Source organism: Mastigoproctus giganteus, chromosome 3 (genome assembly GCF_048544385.1).
Source record: "Mastigoproctus giganteus isolate SK-2022 chromosome 3, ASM4854438v1, whole genome shotgun sequence".
Taxonomy (NCBI): Eukaryota; Metazoa; Arthropoda; class Arachnida; order Uropygi; family Thelyphonidae; genus Mastigoproctus; species Mastigoproctus giganteus.
Genome location: NC_143577.1, coordinates 55,082,405 through 55,108,924, shown reverse-complemented (window position 1 = coordinate 55,108,924; position 26,520 = coordinate 55,082,405). Strand labels below are relative to the sequence as shown.

General features: G+C 38.9%; 1 protein-coding gene across 1 annotated transcript in view; it reads right to left on the bottom strand.

The window, feature by feature from the left end:
* The window catches only part of LOC150088021 (WD repeat-containing protein 55), a 66,887-nt gene extending 43,523 nt beyond the window's left edge, over positions 1–23,364 (bottom strand). The window contains exons 1-3 of the mRNA XM_090369987.1: positions 23,332–23,364; positions 16,140–16,300; positions 220–405 (exon numbers count right to left, since the gene is read on the bottom strand). Of these exons, the coding sequence (XP_090226113.1) occupies positions 220–405; positions 16,140–16,300; positions 23,332–23,343 (359 nt within the window). The 5' untranslated portion in view covers positions 23,344–23,364. The remainder of the gene's footprint in view (positions 1–219; positions 406–16,139; positions 16,301–23,331) is intronic.
* Between the last annotated feature and the right edge of the window lie 3,156 nt (positions 23,365–26,520).

Sequence of the window (26,520 nt, the reverse complement as noted above, 5' to 3'; positions counted from 1 at the left end):
CCCAGTGGCAAGTTGTTTCAATATATGTTATACAATGTGTGTGTGTAAAATCACTGCATACTCTTTTGTATCTGATACGTATGTATGATGGAAACTTAATTGTAAATATGATCTATGTTAATTCACAAGTGCACGTATTCAAGCCAAATTATCTATTATAAAGGATAATTTATGTTATGCAACTCCAAAAATATGAAATCATGGAGCTCACCTACTTACTCATGAGCTTTAGTTATTTTGTATGCTATAGCACCAATATTCATATCGACAATTTGAAGAGATTTATCTTTTGAAGCAGTGAACAATAAATTGCCATCATGTGAAAAATTTACAGCTCGACATGCCTTCTTATGATGAGTCAAAGACATGATTTCATGGTTTGAACTTTCCAAAGAGTAGGAGTAGCTAAAGGGAAAAAATAATAATAATATTTAAAAGATATATAAACTAGAGGTTGCATTTCAAATAAATATAACTGTTAACACAATCAAAATGCTACCTTCTCTAATATAAACACACAAACTTTATTTACTGCACAGGCAAAGAGCAATATAAGAATACTTCACAAAAGGAAACTGTTTCCACCTGTTACTGGCTAACCAGTCCCCAAGTAAAAGGTCTTTAAGAAATTCCTCTAACCACTATACTATCATGGAAATCGTAATGTGAACATCATGAATATCATAAATGACATGGGTAAAAGGCATTGCTGGTTAGTACATAAGGTTATGTTCCAGTAGCAGTAGTAGAAAAACTATATGTATCATCTGTATCTGCCAATAAATGAATTTATAACATCTCTCTCTATAACAAAAGCCACTTCTTATAGTAAGAAATCTAGTGGAATATCAAGTAGACAAACTGGTTGTATTTGTATTAAAAAAAAAAAAAATTAAAACAAAAATTACCTTCCAAAAAGTCAGATGCACATAATTTTCACATGCTTCAATAGCATGTAAGTTCCTCTTTAGTGACAATGATAAACTCCTCCCTCCTGGATAGGCTTTCCATCAACAAATGCTGCAGAGGTACAAACCTCTATTTTGCCAGCAAAACATTGACCAGTTGGGCTACTACTGATATAGGAAGCACGATCTGGCTTTCACCTACATTCAAGTTTGATTGCCATAGTGTACAAATTAGGATGCTATTTATTTGGTTTTTTTAGGAGCATTAGCAACTAAGGCCATATTGCTCCGTGGATATGTGGTGGTCATTCCCTAACCTTTCCGCATCCTCCGTATTCGGCGGTCACGGGCTCGAACTCCGGTCTAATCAAGAAGTGTGTGCTATGCACTGCTGCTCTTGCCACCTGGCTACGGAAGCACCCAAATTAGGATGCACTGACCATTCCAACTTTTGTACATCTGTATCTATTACTATTCTTGAATGGTATGGCATGGTGCTTTAACCAGAAATAGACATGAATCTGTGCCAAACAACTGCCACAATCCAGGTTGCTTGGAATTGTCCAAGATGTTAAAGGAAGAAATTGGCTTTCATGGTTATCCTGTGCCATAACCCCACCTCCTATAAACTTCATTGTTGGAATTCAAGCAGCAGATGTTCTTCAGATGTCCTCCACATCCATCAGAACAGAGATAAGAAGTAGCAAGATTTGTCACTTCATAGAAATAATTCTGACTGTTCAACAGAACAACTGTTTTTGTTGCATTATGCAAGTGAATGTTAATTGAAGTTAATGATATTTGGCTTATGTACCACCTCTCTCTCTCTCTCTCTTGGAAACTGAGGCCATGAAGCTCTGTACACAAGTGTGTTCAAACAAACTTCAACCTCTGTTGATGCCTTAAGTTCTTAATTGAATTTTTCAAGGATATCTGACAAGACTGTTGTACTATGCTCCCATATACCCTCTAGTCATGTGGAGTGAGCTTCCATAGGATTCGTGTGCATTGCTGGATGGTGGTGGTACAAGCACACTTCCATTTCATGATAAAATAACATCACTGACAGTCAACTTCAGATGGTGTAGTATGCTGTCAACAACTGCACAAATTGACATACCAGCAATATGACATATAACATCACTCTCAAAATCAGTCAACTTGGCTATACAAGCTATGATGAGAACAATTAACTTGTATGGCTTATACACCTTTCTTACATACTGGTTTCAGTTGCTTGTTTATCTGGGAAGATCTAATGGGCTATTATAGTAATAGTCATATAGTGCAAGGAAGCCACAGCTTTTGCTGCACTGGCTGGGGGAAAAACAAATGAGTAGATAAGAAAATAAAAATTATTTGCTTCCCTCCTCACATAAGTAACTATCCAGTTAACTTCTGAATTTATTCAAACTGTCAGCCTCAACTACCTGGTTTCCAGCAATCAACGAAAAAAAATAAATAATAAATAAATAAATTCCTACAATCTAGTTAAAACCTCTTCCCCAGTAATTTGAATACATGCCTGCATTCTGGAATTCTCTGTAACAGCGAAAATTCCATTTTCATTAATTTTACTAACCCCCTCTCAGAGCCTTATAAATCTCAATCGGGTCAACACTGAGGTGCTTGGTTGCCACACTGTGTATTTCAAATAATGGGAGCCTTTCCGGATTGTTGTTGTTTGTTATTTGGTTTTTAGGATCATTAGCAACTAAGGCCATATTGCTCCGGGATATGCAGTGGTCATTCCCCGACCTTTCCGCATCCTCCGTATTTGGTGGTGACGGGCTCGAACCCCGGTCTAATCAAGAAGCGTGTGCTATGCACTGCTGCTCCTTCTCACCTGGCTATGGAGGCTCCGCATCTTTCCTAGTATGGCTGCCCATTTGCCAATCTCACCATGCGGATTGACCACCTTTGGACCCTTTCAAGAAGTAGGACTATGACCTCCATATCTATGGGATAAGGTTCAATAAATCATCAGTCACTGGGCTTTCCTGGCTTCCTGTTTACACTGCTCAGAACACTTCATATCTGCTTGTAGTATAACTCTCAGATCCTTTCTTCCTCTACTGTTTTTAATTCAACAACACCAAATGTATAATTTAATTTGAGGTTGCTATTCCCCAAGTATGACTTAACATTTTGCTGCATAAAAATATATCTTCCACTTTTCTGACCTGTCCAAGTCATTCTGAAGAAGTGATGCTTGGTACTGATCTTTAACTACTCTATGATCTTTATGTCGTTCGCAAATTTTGACATCAAGCCTTCCCTTCAATTCCATCGTCAATGTCGTTTATGAAAATCAAACAACAGTGGTCTAAGAACCAATCCTAGGGACACCCTACTTCTGATGTTACATCAATCTGAAGAACATCCATTAATTACAACTATCTGCCCTGCAGTTACCCTGCAATCCATCTTAGAATCTTTCCAGTAATCCCACATTCCATCTTATACAGTAATAACTTCTCGTGAAGGACCGAGTCAAATGCCTTGCTAAAATCCAAATAACCTATGTTGAAATTCTTCCTTACATACATTCAACTCATGAGTAACTGTGTCAAAATAGCCTATTAAGTTAGTTAAACATGATTTTCCCTTAACAAATCCAGTTGTGTGTAATTCGGAATACCATATTTATCTAAATGTTCCTGGACTGCACTCTTATTTCATTGCCTCTAAGAATTTCCTTACCACCAAAGTCATACTAACTGGCCTGTAGTTACTGCCTTTGCTCTTAGTATTGATGCCACTGTATCACCTTTACATATTGGTGATACCTTGGCACTTCTCCAAGACAAATGAATCTCTCCTGAGTCCAAAGAGATTCTCTCATAATTAAATTCAATGATTCAATACACTCCCTCAAAATTACTGGGTATATGCCATCAACTGCAGGATGCCTTACTTGCCTTTATGCTCAAAAGCTTTTCTAATAAACAGTCATCTGTAATTTCAAAATCACTAATTTCATATGACTCAGCCTGGCTCACACCACCTCTTCTCTGCAAGAAGGGTCTTTCTTCAGTAAAGACAGATGCAAAGTATCTGTTCAATTCATCCACAACATCAGTTTGGTTGTCTACGACTTACCCATACTCAGTTCCCCATTCTTTGCTCTCTTAGCCAGTGCTTTCTTATACGTAGCCTTGGCCTCTCTAACCTTATTTGTGCTACTATTACAAATCAACTTGTAGCTGTTGTAGGCTTCAATACTTTTCATCACTCCGTAACTATCCCATGCTATCTTTTTCTGCTCTACTTGACCGGCCAGCTCTACATTCATCCATTTCCACATCCTCCTCTGCCTGAAATAATTTCTTAATGGTAATGTATGCATTCATGGCTTTTGCTTTAAAGGTATTCCATAATCAAATGTATTCACCGTCACTTTGCAATCTCCCCAATTAATAGATGCCATATAGATATAGCATCTTAAACTGTCAAAGCCTCCTCTTCTGAAATTAAAATCCATGCCTTTAACTACTGCAACATCTTTCTTCATCTTCCATCTGACAACTGTGTGATCACTACCTGCCAATGGCTCCCTGTGATGTCATCTAATTCATGAGTAATGATGAGGTCAAGAATATTCTCACCCCTAGTATTTTCTAAAATATGCTGGTACAAATAATAATCAACTAGTTTATTTAGACAAATTAAAAAAGGGATGTCCAGATACTTTTTTTTAAGATAGTATATCAGAGTGATTACCAAGTGAATTTTAGAATTCCTTTACTTTAGTCTGGATTTTCAACTACAGGAGCCTTAATTAGCATTAGAATTTCAAATTAATTACAATTTGAAAATATGAACATACAAATCAAATCTCTCACATTTGATGGGCAAAGTGCACCAACACACCTACTTGTCTAATGGTTTTTAGGAAAACCTAATTAAAAAATTTTAATTACAAAATTTAAAATTGAAATGAAAATCATGAAGAATCACCTTTATTTCAAATTGTTTCATTCTTGTACATTATTTAAAAAAAAAAAAAAAATATATATATATATATAAAATTAAGTTAGAATAATGATTAAGAATAAATAAAATAAAAAATAAATAAAAATGCCAGCAGCATGGCAAGACAGAAGAGCAAAAATGTAAAATTAAATGTAACGATGAAACCAACAGCGACGGAAGAGAAGAGTGGCAAGAGTAAAATTATTGTGGGACTTGAATTGCCAATTCAAATATATATATTCATGAGGTTTCTGCATACGTTTTCTGTATTTGTGTATATCTACTAGCCTGTCTTGTGACTGGCTGTAAAGACAGTGCTTTAGTATAACATATATATATATTTATATTTTTGTGTACATAAATATAAACTCTTAAAGTATTATGCCTTGTGCATTTATTTATTTTAAATATTGACATCTACACCTCTTGGCATCTCTCATATTGTGTGATTAACTTCACAACTGGGTCGTCATGTCTGCAGTACCAGGGTACCTGCCCACCCACTGATGATCGGCCAATAGCCGTGAAACAGTGCTGTCTGGGTGGTGGTACTCAACTGAGAATAAGTAACAATAGTCTTCTCTATTAGTGAAGAGTTACTTATTAGAAGTAGTGCAATATCATGGCAACTCGTCGTGAAGGCAGAGAACAATATGAGAAAGAGCAAATGATGCCTACAACAACTACTTTGTAGTTTATTAAGAGTTATCTATGGTGATTCTAAACACCGATATTATATAAATATAACCACAATAGGGCAAAATTAGGAAAGCAATTAGGCTAAAAATAGACACTCCTATGCTCATATACAGAGTATCATGTGATACCTATCTAGTAATGGATAGGCCCACCTTTTGCCTGGATAAGGGCAGTCACATGGCGATGCATTAAGTCCACTAGTTCACGAAAGCATTCCACATGTATTTCCATCCATGCTTGCTGCACTGCTGTCCACAATTCTGTCGCATTCCTGGGTGGAGGATCCAAAGCTCAAAGGGAGTTTTCTACAGCATCCCAAACATGCTCCACAGGGTTCATGTCCAGTGAACAGGGAGGCCATTATATGGTGGTAAAATCTGCAGAATGCTCTTCGAACCATGTTCTAGTCACCACAGCTCTGTGGGGAGGCGCACTATCCTACTGGAAGAGTCCATTGCCCTGTGGGTGCATGATGACCATGAAGAGATGCTCATGGTCTGCAAGGATGGACACAACCTGGACCAGTTCATAGATGTGTCTAGACATACCAGAGGTCCTAATGTGTGCCAGATGAACATGGCCCAAACCATTACGACCATCCACTTGCCTGAACAGTTCCTTGTTGACATGATGGGTGCATAGCTTCATGCAGTTTCTGCCAGATATGCACTACCCCGTCCACTCAAAATAACAGGAAATGAGATACATCGGACCAGGAGACCCGTCTCCAATCATCCAAGGTCCAGTGCTGATGTTCTTTTGGTCAGTTAAGGTGTAGAGTCCTGTGTCGTGGTGTTAGCAATGGGACTCTGGTGGGTCAGTGGCTCCCATAACCTATTGCAGCTAATGATTGTCTGATGGTCTTTGTGGAGAAGTTTCTGGCACTTCCCTCATTGAAGTCAGCGATTTGTGCCACTGTTACTCTCCAGCTGGCTGAAACAATGTGAAACAGACGTCGACGGCCACGTTAATCCACTACCTTTCTCCGGCCACAGCACTGTCCAAGATGAGATGTTATTCCGAAAACAGCATATTCCTGATACACTCTTGACCTGGATGCAACCTGCAATCCCTACTTCACTGGAACAGATCAAACTGTGTGAGGACAACAGTGTCTACTGTCCCTCACAAACAGAGGCCCCCTTTCACTCGGACTGAACTCCACAATGCAGTAGCAAAGCTCCGGAATAGGAAAACACCTGGCAAGGATTATCTAGAGTTGAAAATTAAGAAAGCTGTCGAATACATCCCTGAAATCATCTTTGACCGATTCAACCACTATCTGACCAAAGGCTACTTCCCACTGTACTGGAGATCTGCTAGAGTCAAACTGTTATTGAAAAATCCAACAAAGCCATTAGACCTCCCGGAGTCATACAGACCAACTGCCTTACTGTCCATACTCAGCAAGCTCTTCGAGTACCTGCTCCATAATAAGATTGAATTCCACTACCACAACTCAGGCCTGCCATCCCTGAACCAGTATGGCTTCAGAAGGGGCTGCCCCTCGGTGGATGCATTACAGCACATTACTAATGCAACCAACAACTGGACCCATAAATATCTCCTTGCAATATCCACAGACTTCCCCAGGGCATCTGACTCACTTTGGTGGCCAAGCGTCCTTGGCAGACTCTGGGAGGGCAATACCCCTTGCGACCTATATAGCTGCATACCTCTCTAACCCAAGAATTATTGTAAGCAATCCGTACTGCCATGTAATCTGTATTGTACACCAAGGGTGCCTGCAAGGTTCGGTTCTCGGACCACTCCTGTGGAGACTGGTCCTGAATGGCTTTCTTAACCAAAACCTCAATGGAGTTAATGCCCTTGCTTATGCAGACAATCTTATGCTCCTGCTCGAGGCCGATAGCAGGGTCCAACTGGAGGCCATGGCAAATCAGGCCATAGACATGCTACAGGGATGGGCAAGCCTAAATTATCTGCAAATATCACCTACAAAGACTTCATCAATCCTCTTAAAGGGCTCACTCAATGTGCAGAGACCCCCGCAGATAAAAATACAAGGGACCACTGTAAAGCTGACAATTGAATTGAAATATCTCGGACTTGTGTTAGACAGGAACCTTTCATTCTCCCGCACGTAGACTATTTATTAACCAAAATCAGAAAATATTCCACCATGGTCGCTAGAGTAACCCCTAAGGACTGGTGATTAAAGAAGACGTCGTCCCTCTTCTACAGGGCAGTTTTCATCCCTGCTGCCTCATATGTCACAGGCATCTGGTTTAATAAGGCAACCACTGCCGTAAATAGAAGTAAACTGGACACTCTGCAAACTTGCCTTCTCACAACCCCAAGAGAGTGCTGTACGGTAAGCATGCATGCGCTCCAGGTTTTGCCAGAGCTCCTCCTGCTAGATCTGGAAATAATTCGCTGCAGTTTATTGTACCACTTATCAAAAGGAACATCAGAAACCCGCATAGGATTCACAACTGAACCTAATAATAACAAAAGTATGGAGAAACAATAGCTCACAGCCGACCCACAACAAGCATGGTAGACTCCACCAAAGGAGCTATATATATAACAAGAAAGTTCATTCCTGATATGAGATTTGTATACCCAAGGCAACCAAAATGGCTATCACCTGGCTTGTTCACCATCTTCCTACTCACAGGACATGGCTCCTTCAATGTGAAGCTGTCCTCTTTCTGCACTGTGGACTCTCTGGCTTGCAGCTGTGGGGAGGATGAGACATGGAGTCATGTTATGTATGACTGTCCATTATATAAGGACTCCTGCTGCATCCTCATCATGAATACTCACTTCTTGCTCAAAAATCAGGAATACCTAGTGCTACAGTCTGAAGACCACTATAAAGCTCTTACCCACTTTGCACAGGAGCTCTTTGTGAGGTGCAGGACCCTTCCAGCACCACCTCCACTGCAGCCACCATGAAAAATTTCTCTCCAAACAACAACAGCCTACCTATCAACCATTTTGAACTTCTACACAGGCCTCTGACCACATTGCCACAGAAGAAACTACCTCTTCACCATACCAGAGATCCAGCAACAAACTGACACTTACCAATGACCTCCCACCGACTAGTCCCCTACAAAACTCTCACTTTACCGAACATAAGTTCACACGATGGAGGATTAAGACAAATACTCCACTGCATCGGATGGACAGCAACATGTTCTCACATGAGACCTGAGGCGCCTCCGTAGCCAGGTGGGAAGCAGCAGCAGTGCGTAGCACATGCTTCTTGATTAGACTGAGGTTCGAGCCCATCAGCACCAAATACGGAGGATGCGGAAAGTTCGGGGAATGACCACCACATATCCCGGAGCAATATGGCCTTAGTTGCTAATGCTCCTAAAAACCAAATAACAAACAAACAAACATGAGACCTGAAATCAACCAGACACATTTCCTTCCGGACAGTGTCTAACTGTCCTGAGACCTGTGACATCACTAGACCTAACCGAAGTATGACTCTCGTGGCCTTGCTGCAAATGCTTTTGTACCCCTGTGCATCACATGGAGAGCAACCTCGGAAGGGGCTTGTTCCCAAGTGTGACTCACAACCATTCTGACTTCCTATCTTCCCGGATGGCACCTGTCACGAGAACTGCGACGCCACTGGACTAGACACAAATACGACTTCTGCAGCCATGCTGCCAATGCCACTCGGTGATCTTAATAGAGTGCTCTTACCCTATTCACCTTCAATTCCATATCCTTGGTATGGATAGGGGAGGAGAGTTTTCTGTCTCTTCCCCTCCCTGCCACCCCTCTTTTCGCCTGGTGGGGCATGGGCCTGCCTCAATGACCACCTGGGGACTGCCTTCTCTATCATCCCCATACCAGTCTTCAGCCTCCCCCCCCACTCTACCTATAGTATACACCCCACACCGTAAAATCTAACTATGTCAAATTAAATCACGTTCTCAAACCTTTTTGGGCTTTCTAATTCTAGCATTCACCACCATGATAGTTTTTTTTTAAGGCCCACTGAAATCTCAGGAAACTAGGTGGCAGGGCTTGCCAGAGTAAAATATAGAGCTACTAGGTACCCGGTCTACCTCCACGGGACAAAGCATGGGCAACGGTGGGTCCCATTAGGGGCACAACTTCTAAATGGCCAGATGAACAACAGTACAGAACACCTCCCAAAACCCATGCACTTTTAAATCTCTGTCCTTAACAGTGAATTATGACATGCAACAATTTCAACAACGTACAATACATGGAGATGGGAAAACCCCTGGTGCCATTAGACACGAACACACTTTACAATCTCCGCAACAGAGTGGCCCATGTGTCCTTCAAGCACCCACTATCATCCCTTTCAAAGTTGGTTAACTTACAACATTTATCCATACTGACATTGAATTACCGTCTATTTGAATGCAGTGAACCTATACAGGGTGTCTCAAAAATATTGGTACAAACGTTTAGGGGAGGTAGGTAACATCTAAAGGAATGTGAATCACCTAGGAATCCATAACCGGAAATGTCACCGTAAGTCGGTAGACGGTTTCTCCAAGAAAGTGTTCAAGACTTGAATTTTCCAGCCTGTGTTTTGTTCACGGATGAGGCTCATTTCACTCGGGAAGGCTTATTCAATCAGCACAATGCTCATGTGTGAGCTCACAACAACCCAAACGGTGTGCGCCCCCATGCGGCACAACATCGCTTTGCAATAAATGTGTGGGGAGGTATGGTCGGTGACTGCTTAGTCGGCCCATACCTGTTACCATCTCGCATGAATTCCGCTAAATATCGGATCTTTCTTGAACAACTTCTACCAAGGTTACTTGACGATGTTCCAGCATATGTGAGATGCAACATTTGGTGACGGGGCACCTGCCCATTATGGAAGGTGTGTTCGTGACCATTTGAACAGGCGTTTTGGGCATCGATGGGTTGGCTGTGGTGGACCTGTTGCCTGGCCCCCACACTCACCTGATTTATTGAGCCTTGATTTCTTTCTGTGGGGGGGGGCTCAAATTTATCGTGTATGAATCGCCTGTGCAGACAGAAATGGATCTCGTGGCAAGACTCGTCTGCGCTGCTGCTACTGTCAAAGAAACTCCAGGTGTGTTCGAATGTGTCCGCCAATCCATGCTGCATTGGTGTCACGCATGAATCATGTCTCGTGGTGGAACCTTCGAGCATCTGTTGTAACATCATGAAGTGCATCCATCTCGTACTCCGTTGTTAATATTATGTCAAATAAATGTTTGCCACTAATTACTGTCTTGTGTCATTTCTGCTTCTTGTGCCTCTGCTACTACTTTCCTGTGACATTTCCAGTTATGGGTTCTTATGCGATTCACATTCCTTTAGTTGTTACCTACCTCCCCTAAATGTTTGTACCAATATTTTGGAGACACCTTTATACCTGCCAAGCGGTGAGTTTATCCACTAGCGAGAGGAGTGGACAGTCACGTTGCCTAGGAACCAGGTATCCCACGAATTCTGTCCGTTCAGTGTACACCAAGTAGCCCAGAGTGTGGAAAATTTTAATCATAGGAAAGTGAACAGCATATGACTGAAAAATATAAAGTTAGTGCTCAGGTTATCCGGGAGTGCACTTTCTCCTCCGTACTAGTAACGGCCCTGGACATGACATGGTAGATATGTGTATCAGCAAGCATTTGTATCTATACAAATACGTGAATCTACCCCCCAGGGGCTCACATCTAGTGAGTATGGGCTTGGCACACCCAGGGTCCTGAGCTGGATATCATCATTCTTCTCTTTCTTGGTGATTCCCTTCTACTTCTCTCTCTCACTCAGGGTAACTCGGGAAATTTTTTTTTTTTTTCTTTTGGCTGGTGCAAAAATATTTGCACCAGCAGTAAGTAGTTATTACTAGCAAGGATGGGAAATTGCACAATACCTGATAACCCGAGCACTAACCTTATATTCTTCGGTCATATACTGTTCACTTTACTACAACTAAAGTTTTTCACACTCTGGGCTATTAGTGTATACGATGGCAGGAGTGTCTATTTCTATCCTAATTCCTCACCTAATTTCACCTCCTGTTAGCTAAAGCACTATACAATTCCATATAACCACAAATCAACATGCGCACGCACACGCACACACACAATGATGTAAGAAATATATGATAGACTATATACAGATAACACTGCACCATCAAAACTGTCATTATTGGTGCAAACCATTACATTGTTGTAGTTTTAAAAAATATATTATTTTTAATTAATATGCTAAAATAATTGCAGTCACAATTTTAAACTATTTATAGCCTTTTTCCCAAATATATCAGACAAGCCTAACCATACATGCTTGATCTTTTGTGAGAAAAAGATCAAGCCAACACCCTTGATCTTTTTCTCACAAATAACCCTTCTAAGTACACGGTCGAAGTGAGTGGTCGTTTAGGCAACTCAGATCACAACTTAGTGATTGTCTCTTCTCCAATGGAGCCTTTATCTCATGGCTATTCTCAACCTCATGTTGTTTGGCATTACAAGAATGCAAAATGGGATGACCTGCGAGATTTCTTTTCTTCTCTTCACGGGTGGGATTACTGTTTCAAAACTTCTGATGTCAATGTTTGCTCAGATCGTGTCAGTAAAATTATTCTTGTAGGAATGGAATCCTTTATCCCACACTCCACTTTAAAATATTGTTCTTTATCTAAACCCCAGTTTTCCAATAAATGTGCTATTGAGAGAAGAATGCTGCATATTGTAATTGGCTTGTTTCCAATTCTTCAGTTTTATTTTCTGCCTACACAAAGCTCGCAACAATTGTAAAGCAGTTATTAATCGGTCCAAACAAGATTATGAACATGCTAAGAGTAGAAAACTTGCTTCTTGCCCTAATGGTAGCCGAGCATTCTGGTCTCTTGCCAAAGCTATTGGCCGCAACTTTTTCCCATCTCTGTTCAAACCTCTGTCAAAACCAGATGGTTCTGTTGTCACTTTAGCCAAGGATAAAGCTAACCTGTTAGCATCCCATTTTTCTTCCAAATCATGCATTAATGAACTTGGTAAAACACCTCCTACCATTCCCAACATGCTCCATTCAATGCCTCATGTGGTCTTCCGTCAAAATGATGTCAGAAGGATTTTGACAAATCTTGATGCTAAGAAAGCTCCAGGTCCTGATGGTATTTCTCCACTTGTTCCCAAAACCTATGCTCCTGAACTTAGTCCTGTTTATGCCACCTTTTTTCACTTTCTTATTCCAAAGGTGTTTTTCCTTCTGCTTGGAAATTTGCTCATATTAAACCAGTTCCTAAAAAGGGTGACAAATCCATCCCATCCAATTATCATCACATTGCAATTACTTCTACTCTTTCTAAAGTAATGGAGAAATCAATTAACCACCAACTCTTAAACTACCTAGAAACCTTCCGTCTGATCAACCAGCATGGATTCCATCAGTGTCGATCCACTGGTGATATTCTGGCTTATGCTACCCATTTATGGACAAATTCAATGGAAAAGTTCGGTGAAACACTAGCAGTTGCTCTTGACATCTCAAAGGCTTTCAATTGTGTTTGGCATAAAGGTCTTCTAAACAAGTTTCCATCTTATGGTTTACCAACTGTTTTTTGTAAGTGGTTATCCAATTTTCTCTCTGATTGCTCATTGAGGGTTATGGTAAATAGCTCTCTGTCTTCTAACTTCTTCACTAATGCTGGTGTCCCCCAAGGTTCACTCCCCCCCACTTTTCCTCTTGCATATTAATGAAATTCTTCCATTGACTGGAAATCCTATCCACAGTTTTGCCGATGATAGCATATTACAATCCCCTTTCCATTTTGAGAAATCTTGCCCCGCTCAATCAGCTTCAACTTCTCAAATATCTGCTACCAATTCCTTAAATGCCGATTTCCAGGTAATTCTTCAGTATGGCAAAGACAACTTAGTTGATTTCAATCCTTCTAAAACTCAGTCTTGTCTTATATCTTGCAAAAATGATTCTTCTGCTCCTATGCTTATCTTTGGCGACACTCCGATTTCTAGACAAGTTGATATATCTCTTTTGTGGATTAACCTTACTTCTAATCTCTTTCTCTCTTAGCACAAGCAATTTACAAATATTGCTTCATCTGCATCTAAAAAACTTGGTTTTCTCTTTCGCTCTCGGTGTTACTTTTCTTCAAAACAGCTGCTCACTCTGTATAAATCGCAAATCCGCCCTGCCATTGTTCCCACATCTGGGTTGGTGTCCCCAAAACCTCTCTCAGGCATCTTGATTCCATTCAGAAGAGGGCAGTTAGGTTAATTTATGGACTCTTCTCTAACAGAGTCTCTCCATTCGCTGTTTCTAAGACGTACTGTTTCTGCTGCATGCCTCTTCTACAGATATTTCCATGGGCACTGTTCTTCTGAATTGGCTTCTATAATTCCCGAAGAGTGCAGTTAGGTTAATTAATGACTTATCTCTAACAGAGCCTCTCCATTCGCTGTTTCTAAGACGTACTGTTTCTGCTGCATGCCTTTTCTACAGATAATTCCATGGGCACTGTTTTTCTGAATTGGTTTCTTTTTTTTTTTCCTTTTTTTTTGTTTGGTAGTTGTTGCGCATTAGCTTCTGTGGCCATAATACACCTCCCAAGGTTTTTGCAGTACTTTGATCCAAGCCCGAGGCGGCATTCGAACCCGCGACCTTTAGGTTGCCAGGCAGGCACTTTACCCACCCGGCTTGCCCGGTCAGCGAATTGGCTGCTATAATTCCCACTCTCTCTTTCTAAACAGTCCAAACATGTGCCGCCACCAGCCAACATCTATTTACTGTCCAACTTCAAACTCACAGAACCAACTTTTCATCTTCCTCGTTTATTCATTCAACTGCTGTTTTCTGGAACAGCCTTCCTTTCATATATATTTACTGAAAATTAGTCTACAGAAGTTCAAATCTAATGTCAACAAATATCTTCTCTCGTCTTCTCAACCTCAAACCCAAGCATGGTACTAAGTACTATAGGTTCCAATACCTCTTGTGTTTGGGGTTTTCATTATAAAAAAAAAAGTAAACTGGATGGTAAACAATGTACATTCAACACACTTGCTCATGTTATTATTATTATTTTTTATTCCTGCCTGAAGGTTAAATTCTTGAAGCATTAGCAAAGGGAAATTAAACAACCCCCACCCTATCTTCCTATATCTTGATGTGCTCTAAAACTGGTTCTCAGACTGAACATATGTGACAGGGACCTATCTGATAGGAGGTTATGAAAAGTTTGTAGGGAAGGGGGAGCTGAGATTTAATCAATTTAGCTATGAATGGGTTAAAAATGTTAACATTTCAGAGGGGAAGAGGCATAATGAACTGTCTCATGACAGGAAAAGAGGTGAGTAAAAATACTTGAGAACTATTGCTCTAACCTAAATTACACATATAATTCCCTGCACTTGTGGGAATTCGATAACCATGCTAATCCCATGTTACGAAACATTATCATCCATGAAACAAAAAATTTCTCCAATTTTTTATGTACATAAAATATTCTGTGTCACGTAAAAAAAAATGAGTAATTTTCCATAAATTGGGAAAAAGAAAAATGTTTTACCTTATTTCTAAATTTTATTTAATTTATTCATACAATCATTTCTATACCTTAATTAACAAAACTTAAAAGTGAAGAAAATCAGGAATATTAAGACAAAACTCAATATTCGTGCTGATTCAGATTCCTTAGAATAAAATGCTGGTGTTCTGATCTCAAATGAACATTTTGTGGTGATGTATTACATCATATATTTCCCTTTTCAAAGACCAACAGTAATCTGCCACCGTGTTTATATTTCACTTTCTCCAATATCTTCTTTCCATCTTCTTTGTATCTTAGTGAAATTAAATAACATTTACAAAATAAGTATTCAACCTGTTCTTCACTGATGGAACCAAGATTTTCCAGAAAAAAAGTCTATGGGAGTTTTGAAATTTATTGAAGGTATTTTATGGACAGTTCATGCTTCTAAACTATGGCATCCATGCTTTTAGTTGTGGTTATAATTTTTATTTCAAATGAAATAAATGAAACAAACTTCAGTACTGCAGTTCCTTCACCCTGCAGTGGATTGAGAATGGGTGATGATTTACAGTTAGCTTACAATTTGATGTCTCCGTCCAGTGGCAGATTCGGGGTAGGGGCACATGTCGCCCCTGTTGTTTTTTGGAAAATATACACCAATCATTTAAATTCCCTTAAGGTACAAAAAAAAAAAAATTTTTTTTTTCATTGTTAACATAGGATTTTATCTATTTCTGAATTGTGGCTGAGCTATTTTCAACTGACTACAGTTGGCAACACTGATGCTAATGTGATTGCCATTCTAGTGCACAAAATGGTGCCCCTCCTGTCATTTTTTTCTGGAACTGCCACTGTCTCCGTCTATATTTCCACCAACTATAGCTTCTTTTGAAGGATGAAATGCAATATCTAATAATAATAGCCAAAGTTTGGCGGGGCAAAGTAAATAATCTGAATTAAAGAACTGAATTAGCCATACTACACTAGATAAAAATATAAGAAATACAGGACAGGTAGAAGCACTTCATTAGTTTATATATATATAGTTAGCTTACACCTTGATGTCTCCATCTATAGTTCCACCAACTATGACTTCTCTTGAAGGATGAAATGCAATATCTACTACCAATGAGTCAATGTTAATATCTGCTGGTGCCTTAGCAACACCTTCGCAACTGTGCTGTGAGGATTCTGGCTGAGAAGACTCCTCCTCATCCTAGAATAAAAATGAAGTTAAAATAATTTATTGAAACAAAACAAAACAAAAAATGAAACATTGTAAATCTGATATAATCTTTAAAAGTCATGTAAAGAAATATCTTACAAGGTAGGAACAAAAAGTTCCAGGACTGAATATTTACAAATAATTACATAGAAAAATTTTTGAAATAATGACCTTGGTTATTTACACAATCTTTCTATCGATTGTATAACTTTGTTTTTTTTTTTTTTAAAGTTCCTTGATTTTGTCATACCTATGTACAGAAGGCACAGGTTGCAAACACTGCTGTTGGGGAACTTTATCAATTTTGAAATTACATATCTATTTTTATATATACTCTCAGGAACCCCCCCTCCCCCTTTAAACAGTATGCCGAGGAGTGCCTCATCCACTGCATTCTTCCCCCCCCCCCAAATGGACCAGCCTTATTGTTGTAGATGCTATAACTTCAGCTTCACAATCATCCCTTTAATAAGTTCTTTAGTTTGGAAAAAAATAATCACCTGGTGCAAGTCAGGTGAATGAAGAGGCTATTGTAAGATAGTCTTTGGGAAAGTATTCTGAAATTACTGTCATACTATTAGCAGGTGAACTGTTATGGAATAATTTCTAATTTTTCTTGCCTAGTGATCAGATTCTCTTTTTTCTGAGAGCACCCTAAGTGTGTAATGATTTCTAAATACATAGTCTTATTAGAAGGATGACATTCATAATTTAAATTCATAATGAATTATGCTCATATAGTAAAAAAGAATAATATTTTTAATATAACTTTACCTTTAGATCTATTAATCAATCCTGAGAGAGAGAGACAAGTCTCACGACTTCTTGAGAGAGACAAGAGACTTCCATTAAAAGGACTGACAATGACAATTTTTCTGTGGATCATAAAGACAACATGACATTTCATTTCTTGTCACAAGGTTACATAATATTTTCAAGTTTGAAATACCAAATATAATGACTTGGCAACTACCACATGATATTCCAATTTTAAGGACTATCTTCAATTCTTATTTGACAAATCAGACTGAACAAATGTTAATGCAGGAGAAAAATTCATTTGATGATGCAAAAGGTCATCAACTGTTTCCTAGACCTTGCACCATTCTAAACTGTGCTGTGTTCATCTTCGAAGCACTCATACCATCCAAACATGTAATCTTACCTCTTGATAAAGTTTTTTTTTCAACGTATACTTCAACAATCATTTCTGAAGGCTAAGTCCTTGAACAACAAGAAAAATTTTATAATCTTTATTCAAGAAACGATATTCTAAAAAATCGTGACACAAAATTACCTTTTTTTTAACAGATAAAAATAAATATCTGTGCATGAATAGCTGAAACACTGCCTACTAAATTATAAATTTTTTTCTTATACAGTGTTTGAACATTAGCTCTCAACTTTATGGGTTCTGCTGGAACATTTCAGCGAAGGGCTCCTTGCCACAAGAAATTTCAACCACTGCCACCGGCTAGCAATGTGATGGCAGTTTTTTGGAACAAAGAAGAGGTGTTATTTACTGATTACCTTCAAAAGGGTAAATTCACTATGGATGAATATTATTCTTCCTTGCTACTAATATTTCATGACCAATTAAATGCTAGATGTCATGAAGAACTCTACATAGGGATCTTCTAGATGGCAACATTCCCAGTCACCAGGCTGAGGTAACCACAGAGATAAGGACAAGTTATGAACAGTTCATGCCCAGTCTATTTTTTAGATATGATCCCCATGGATTATTACCATATCTGCATTTAAAATACATTTGAAAGGGTAACACTATGATCCAAATAATATTATTCATGCAATATAGGGGTTGTTAAAGGACCAAGACACTGGATTTTAAGTAAGAGGGATCAAAAAAAGATGAGGGGAGAAAAAAGCTGATTCATTTCCAGATTGCTTCATTCTTGGAAATGGTACACAAGCAACTTTTCAAATATCCATCATAGACTAAAGTATTTTTTTATTAAATTTTTTGTAATAAAAAAAAATTCCTTTACAATTTGGAAATTTTGTCATTAATCATGCTCTTAAATGAGATGTTTTCTTCACAGATGATATCCATCATGAAATTAGCTATTGCAAAACTTAAAATACACCATGACAGATATTTATACGAGGACTGTCTGATAAATTTCTGGCCTGGCATAGTAGGTTTTATTATCTGACTGATGCTGACTTAATGCTATTTTTTGATGTGTAAGTCTCCTTGTAACTCAATGCACTTTTATAAGCAATGCTCCAGATTCATGACTCTGGTTTTGCAGCCATGCAACAGCAATGTGTGAATAGGTGCATTGTTCTAGTAAAACAAAACTGCTTTAGTCAGCTTTCCTGGCCTCTTTTGACTTGGTTGCATCTTGTAATTTAGTCCCTAAGTTAACATAATATTTCCATTTATTGTTTGTCTCTTTGGAAAATAATCTACCAATATTAATTCTTTTGAATCCCAGAAGACAGATGCAATGACCTTGCCTGCTGATGGGACTAACTTGGCTTCTTTGGAGGTGGTGAATCATAATGCTTCCATTATTTTCATTGCAGTTTTGACTCTGGTAGTGATGAAACCACATTTTATCCATAGTTATGTATCTGGCCAGAAAGTTTTCATGATTGGCTAAATAACAAACAAAACGTTTCTTCAAAGTTCTGAATAAAACATGTTTCTGATACGGTGTCAAAGAGAGTCAACCACGAAGGAACTTTTGTTATACCCAGTTCATTTTATAAAATGTTTTGCACTAATTTAACTGAGATGTCTGTGGCCTCTGCTATTTATCTTACAGTTACTCAACAATCAACTATCACCATGTCATGACCTTTAATGATGTTTTCTAGAGTGGTTGCTGTTGATGGATGTGCACTATACTGTTCATCTTTAAGGCTTGTTCTGATATTTTTAAATATGGCTTCCATTTTTGACAGTTCAACACAAAGGGGCAGATTCTCCTAATGTATTTATATGCCTTTCTAGTTAGATATAAAATAGCTAAATATTTTATTACAGCTTGAATTTTATTGACCTAAATGATAAAGTGCTGCAAGTTAGGAACTATAGATTTTTGCATATATAGACATTGAGGGGGAAAAAAAAAAAAGTGCCAATATGAGAGGATAGAAACTCATCAAACAACCCCTCATATCCAAAAGTTAGCATTAGTAGTGGCAAATGACGCAAGAGAGCAAATGTACAGAGCATCAGCAAAAGAAAAAAAAAAAAATCTACCCACCTCACCACAAACTGAATGAGTATTTTACATCTACATTCACATATGATGTGAATGTAGAGAAGTGGAGGACAGAAGCTTATTAAACTCTAACAGGGAGCTAAATGATTTTGTAATAACTGAGAGCAAAGTGGAGGAGAAATTGTTGAAATTAAACATAAGGAAGGCACCTGAGGCGATGGGATCTGTCCAGTTATATTAAAGGAGCAGCAAAGGAAGTAAGCAAACCCTTAGCCATAAATATGAGAGCATCCTTGGACTAAGAGGAGGTCCCCACAGACTGGAGATGTACAAATGTATCCCAAATTCACAAAGGGGGATCAAAGGGTGACAAGTAATTAGACCTGTTAGTTTAACTTCTGTTCCAGAGAAAATAATGGAGTCACTACTAAAAGAAGTAATGCAGGATCATCTAGACAAGGCTGCAATTATAATACAGACACAGCATGGGTTTGTTAAAGGGAAATCTTGTCTGAACAATTTGACTGGATACTACAATGTGGTCACAAAGGAACTCGTTTGTTTGTTTGTTATTTGGTTTTTAGGAGCATTAGCAACTAAGGCCATATTGCTCCGGGATATGCAGTGGTCATTCTCTGACCTTTCCGCATCCTCCGTATTTGGTGGTGAAGGGCTCGAACCCCGGTCTAATCAAGAAGCATGTGCTACGCACTGCTGCTCCTTCCAACCTGGCTACGGAGGCGACCAAAGGAACTGGATGCAAAAATAATTTTGATACCATACACTTGGATTTCAGAAAAGGCTTTTGATACTGTTGCACATAAAATCTGCTGTGCAAATTGGAGTAGTGCGGCATTATGGGCAAGTTGCTGCTATAGAATTCATCTTGATGTAGCCGAGTGGTCAGGAGCATGAGTGCAGTAGCACATGCTCTTTGAGTGACTGGGGTTCAAGCCCATGACTGCTAAATACAATTAACATTTGTATTGACTGATTGTAAACTCCACTCACCTGATGGTCGTGCCGGAGTATGAACAAGAAATAAAGGGATGGTTGAGTGGTACAAGACAAAGATTGGTAATCAATGGGCTCTGTTCTTCGTGGCATCCCCCTGGTCCATTTTTGTTTACTATGTTTATCAGTGTTATTTGTGGAGTCCCCCAGGGTTCAGTGTTGGGCCCATTCTTATTTTCTATATTTATCAATAGTATTGATGAAGGCCAATCAGACAATGTTCAAGTTTGAAGATGATACAAATGTTGGCATGGTGGTTAATGACAGTATTGACGGTATGCTACTGCAACAGGTTCCAGAAATTTTAGGCAGATTTACTGAGAAATGGCAACTGAAGTTTAATACTGAAACATGTAAATTACTGAATATGGGTAGCAGCAAATCCAGAGTAACTTAACAACTGTGTTGTACTCCACTGGGGTCAATGTAAAATGAAAAACACCTGGTGGTAATAGTGCAGTAAGGTATAAAGTTGTATGAGCAGTGCAAACAGGGTACCAGGACAACTCATAGGGTTTTGTTAATAATATTCAGGAATTTTTGCTAGCAATCATAAGGATGTGATTATCCCACAGTATATTGTTATTTGGTTTTTTTTTTTTCAGGAGCATTAGCAACTAAGGCCATATTGCTCCGGGGATATGTGGTGGTCATTCCCTGACCTTTCCGCATCCTCCATATTTGATGGTCACGGGCTCGATCCCACAGTATAAAGCAATGGTCAGGCCACATATTAAGTACTGCACACAGGTCTAGAGACCTCATTTTAGGAATGGTGTAGCACTGCTGAAACAAGTACAGAGAAGGGCAATGAGATTGGTGGGGGAACAAAGGGGGTGCTCTTACAAATAGAAACTTCTTTTCTGCAAATTGCAGTGTTTGGAGACTAGGCACCTGCTGGGTGATCTGACTGAGGTGTTTATGGCTTTGAATGGATTGAACAAGCTCAATGCTGATAGGATTCTTCCCCTTGCTAGGACTACTCACACAAGGAGACACAAAGTCAAATTGAGGAAGGATGGTTGCAGATTAAATGTGCAGAAGTTTGCCTTTAGCCAGCAAGTGGTTGATTGTTGAAAGAAACTTCCATATGTTGTTGTTGAAGTTAAGACTTAAATAAATTCAAAGAAGAACTAGGAAAACTATTGGATGGAATGGATAGGCGAAATGGGATTTTTTTTTTTTTTTTGGCTGATGCTGTATAAGCTTGCTTTCTTGCATTATATGCCACTACTAATGTTAATGTGCAACAGCATCAAAGACTTTACCGAAATCCAAGTATATGATATTAAATTTGTGTTTTACAGCTAGTTCCTTTGTTACTTCATCACAGCCAATACCGTCATCTTATCCAATCAGATTGGTCAAACAAGACTGTCCCTTAACAAATCCAAGCTGTGACTGAAGTATAACTGTATTCCTGTCTAGATGGTTCTGTATTACTTCTTTAACCAGTTACAATGTTATTTTCCCATAACATATGCTAAGCTAACAAGTCTGTAATTACTCGTGACACATTCTGAAACATTGTTTGTGAAATGGGGATACATTCACATATCTCCAGTCCATACAAACCTTCTTTGAATTCAAGTATGCTCTTGTCATTACTGAAAAAGGATTTGGTTCCCTTACTATATTTGTATATATACCATCTAACTCCGGGCTCATTTCTTCTTATTATTATTATTATCATCATTAGCCATATGGTGCAAGGAAGCTTGAGGCTTTTGCTGCACCAGCCAAAAGAAAATTTCTCAGTTACTCTGGGTGAGAGAGAGAGAGACACACACACAGAAGTATAAGGGAGTTGCCAAGAAAGAGAAGAATGATGATATCCAGCTCAGGACCCTGGGTGTGACAAGCCCACACTCATCATGTTTAGTTACACCATTTCTTCCACTTACCTTTCAGTTAACACTAAATCATTTAGCTACGGTTAGAGTTTGATAAATTAGCATTGGCATATGATGCAAGAAAGCAAGCTTATATAGTATCAGCAAAAAAACCCAAAAAACCTTTACATTTCACCCATTCATTCGCTCCAAAGATTTATCTAGTTCTGCCTTGAATTTATTTAAGCTGTCCACTTCTACAACGATAGATTGGAAGTTTGTTCCAACAATCAACCCCCCTATTTCTGGCATACCCTTCCCAAAAGAAATCGTTATGTGAGAATTAACCCCGGGGGCTCACATCTGGTGAGTATGGGCTTGGCACACCCAGGGTCCTGAGCTGGATATCATCATTCTTCTCTTTCTTGGTGATTCCCTTCTAATTTTGACACACACACACACACTCACACTCTCTCTCTCTCTCTCTCTCAGGGTTACTCGGGAACTGTTCCCCCCCCTGGTGCAGCATAAGCCTCAGGCTTCCTTGCATCATATGGATATTAATAATAATAATAATAATAATAATAATGTAGTTGCAAAGTACCTAGTTCATTTTTTAATGCGTATAGTGTTGCAATAGCTCATTTATTGATGTAATTTTAAGTTTTGGTGTCCCATAAAAAGCTATAAATTAGCTCACTATGCTATAACAAATAAATTAAGAGAAGGTAAAAATGTTAGTAAATGAGATAAATAAAATAATAAAAAAAAGAGAAATATTAATACGCACTAACAATTACGCACACGTGTTTCCAATATATTGCCCCTTTCGCTTACAAATATACCCATGAATTGCTGAAAGTTATGAGAAGCTTCAAACCGTTAAAATATTCAAACAGATAACAATGAAAAAAAATTAAATATAAAATAATAATACAAAAAAAAAAAAAAAACATATTCAGAAAATACAATTTCTCACCTCACTGGCCATCTTTTAAACCTCATAGAGCGCCATCTGTATACTTTTTACAAGAGTGTTCGTAATTCAAAATTATTATGAATAAGTCTAAATTAATACTTTAATATCGTTTTATACTCCGATCAATGAAGGCTCGTGGTATAAGTTAAAGCTGCAACTTGTGTTTTCATTACGGAAACTTTATTGTTTCAGTCCATTGTTACTAATTACTGTAGTTAATTACAATATATGATGGAAGAAAGCAAGCTTATACAGCATCAGCTAAAAAAAAAAAAAAAAACACTTCCCATTTCATCCAGTTCGCTACAAACGTTTGACCAGTTCTTCCTTGAATTTCCGTAAACTATCAACTTCCACAGCGACAGATTGAAGTTTGTTCCAGCAACCTAACTACCCGCTGACTAAAGGCAAATTTCCGCACATCTATTCTACAACTGTTTTATTATTATTATTATTATTATTATTATTATTATTATTATTATTATTATTATTATTATTATTATTAGCTATATGGTGCAAAGAAGCCTGATACTTATGCTGCATCAGCCAAAAAATTCCCAAGTTACCCTGAGAGAGAGAGAGAGAGAGAGAGAGAGAGAGAGAGAGAGAGAGAGAGAGAGAGAGAGAGAGAAAAGTAGTAGGGAATCACCAAGAAAGAAAAGAATGATAATATCCATCTTAGGACCTTGGGTGTGCCAAGCCCATACTCGCCAGATGTGAGCCCCTGGGGTTATTTCCTCAATTTTACTTTACACCGACCCTCAGGTTCGTAATCTGAGCAACAGGAAGGATCCCATCAGCACTCAGCTTGCTCAAACCATTCAAGGCCATATATACCTCGATCAGTTATTCAAATAGGCCTCTAACGTTGGGAATGTTAGCATTAGCATTAGCATTAGTAGAGGCATTTGATGCAAGAAAGCAAGCTTATGCAGCATCAACCAAAAAAAAAAAAAAAACCAAATAAATAAATAAAAAATAACCACTTACACTTCACCCCTCAGTTTGTTCGAAATACCTGTCCAGCTGAGCCTTAAACTTATTAAGGCTATCAACTTCCACGACAAGGGATGGAAGTCTATTCCAGCAACCAACCACCCGCTGGCTAAAGGCAAATTTCCTCACGTCTATCCTACATCTGTCTTTCCTCAATTTGAATTTATTCCCTCTCAGGTGATTATTCTGAGCAAGAGGAAGAATCCCATCAGCATTGAGCATGCTCAAACCATTCAAGGCTTTATACACCTCTATCAGATCACCTCGCCGGTGCCTAGTCTAGAGAAACTGTAATTTGCAAAACGTAAGCCTTTCTTCGTAAGAGAACCCCTTTGTTCCATTCACTAATCTTGTTGCCCTTCTCTGTACTCGTTCCAGCTTCTCTACATCCTTCTTGAAATAAAGCCTCCAGACCTGTATACAGTACTCTAGGTGCGGTCTGACCATTGCCTTATACAAGGGAATAATCACCTCCTTATCTCTGCTAGAAAAATTCCTATATATCATCGACAATACACCAGGAGCTACTCTTTGCAGCCCGTCTGCAACGCTCAGAAAACTTCATATCTGCCTGCACAACCACCCTCAGGTCCCTTTCATTCTCTACCACTGCCAGTGTAGTACCACAGAGTTGATACGTTGCTCTGGGGTTGCTGTTTCCCATATGTAGTACTTTACATTTGTCAATGTTAAACTTCATTTGCCACCTCTCAGCCCATCAGCTCAACCTTTCCAGATACTGTTGCAGTAGCATAGTGTCAGTAGTGTCCTTGACAACCCTGTCAACCAACCTTCGTATCGTCTGCAAACTTGGACATTAAACTTGATATACCATCATCAATATCATTTATAAATAAAGAAAAAATAATGGACCCAATACTGAACCCTGAGGGACTCCACTAATAACATTAGTCCACGATGAGCAGTGTCTATTGATTACCACTCTGTCTTCTTCCCCTCAACCACCCCTTTATCCATAGCAGCAATTTGCCTCCAATGCCACACTGCTCCAATTTGTGCAGCAGTCTTCCATGTGCAACAGTATCAAAAGCCTTTCTAAGATCCAAGTATATAATATCAAAGTTATTCCCTGCATCCAGTTCTTTTGTGACTGCATCATAGTATCCAATCAAATTGGTCAGGCAAGACTTCCCCTTAACAAAACCATGCTGTGTCTGAGCTATAACTGAAGTCTTGTCTAGATGATCCTGCAGTGCTTCTTTAACCAGTGCCTCCATTAATTTTCCAGGTACAAAAGTTAAACTAACAGGTCTATAATTACTTGTGTCGCCCTTTGATCCTCCTTTGTGAATTGGGATCACATTTGCACATCTCCAGTCCATGGGTACTTCCCCTGAGTCCAAGGAAGCTCTCATAATTATGGCTAAGGGTTTGTTTACTTCCTTTGCTGCTTCCTTTAATATAACTGGATAGATCCCATCCACCCCAGGTGCCTTTCTTGTACTATCTTCAACAATTTCTCCTCCTCTTTACTCTCAGTTATTACAAGATTCTCTAGCTTACTGCCAGAGTTGAATACACCTCTGGCATTCCCCTCGCTGAATAACTCCTCATGTGTGAATGTCGATGCAAAATATTCATTTAGTTTGTTAGCTACCTGAGCAGGATCATCAACAGTTGACCCATCGATATCAAGTGGACCAATCTGATTGGTCAAAGCAAAGTAAAGAACTCTTTGCTGTTTTTCTTTGCATCCCTTGCCAAAGATTTCTCGTAATCTGCCTTCGCCTGCCTAACCTCCTTTGTGACTTGGTTACAGATCAACTTGTATCTATCCTAGGCTTCTGTGTCACGTGTTAATTTGTATGTATCCCACGCATTTTTCTTCTCTGCCATATGTCTCATTAGTTCATCTGACATCCACTTAGGCCTAAACCTTGAACAATATTTCTTAGTTGGTATGTAAAGCCTAGTAGCTTCCAAGATAAATTCTTTGAATGCTTCCCATTTTGAATTTGCTGTTGGTAACATCATCAGTTGGTCCCTCTGTATAGAAATTAAATACTGTCTCAGTCTATCGTAGTCGCCTTTACGAAAGCAATAACCCTTCCCTTTACCCCTAATGGTAGTTACCTCTTTGAGTAAATCCCACTTCAGCACACTGTGATCACTGCCACCTAGTGGTTCATTTACCTGCAGATTCTTAATGCATGAAGAATCACTACTGATAAT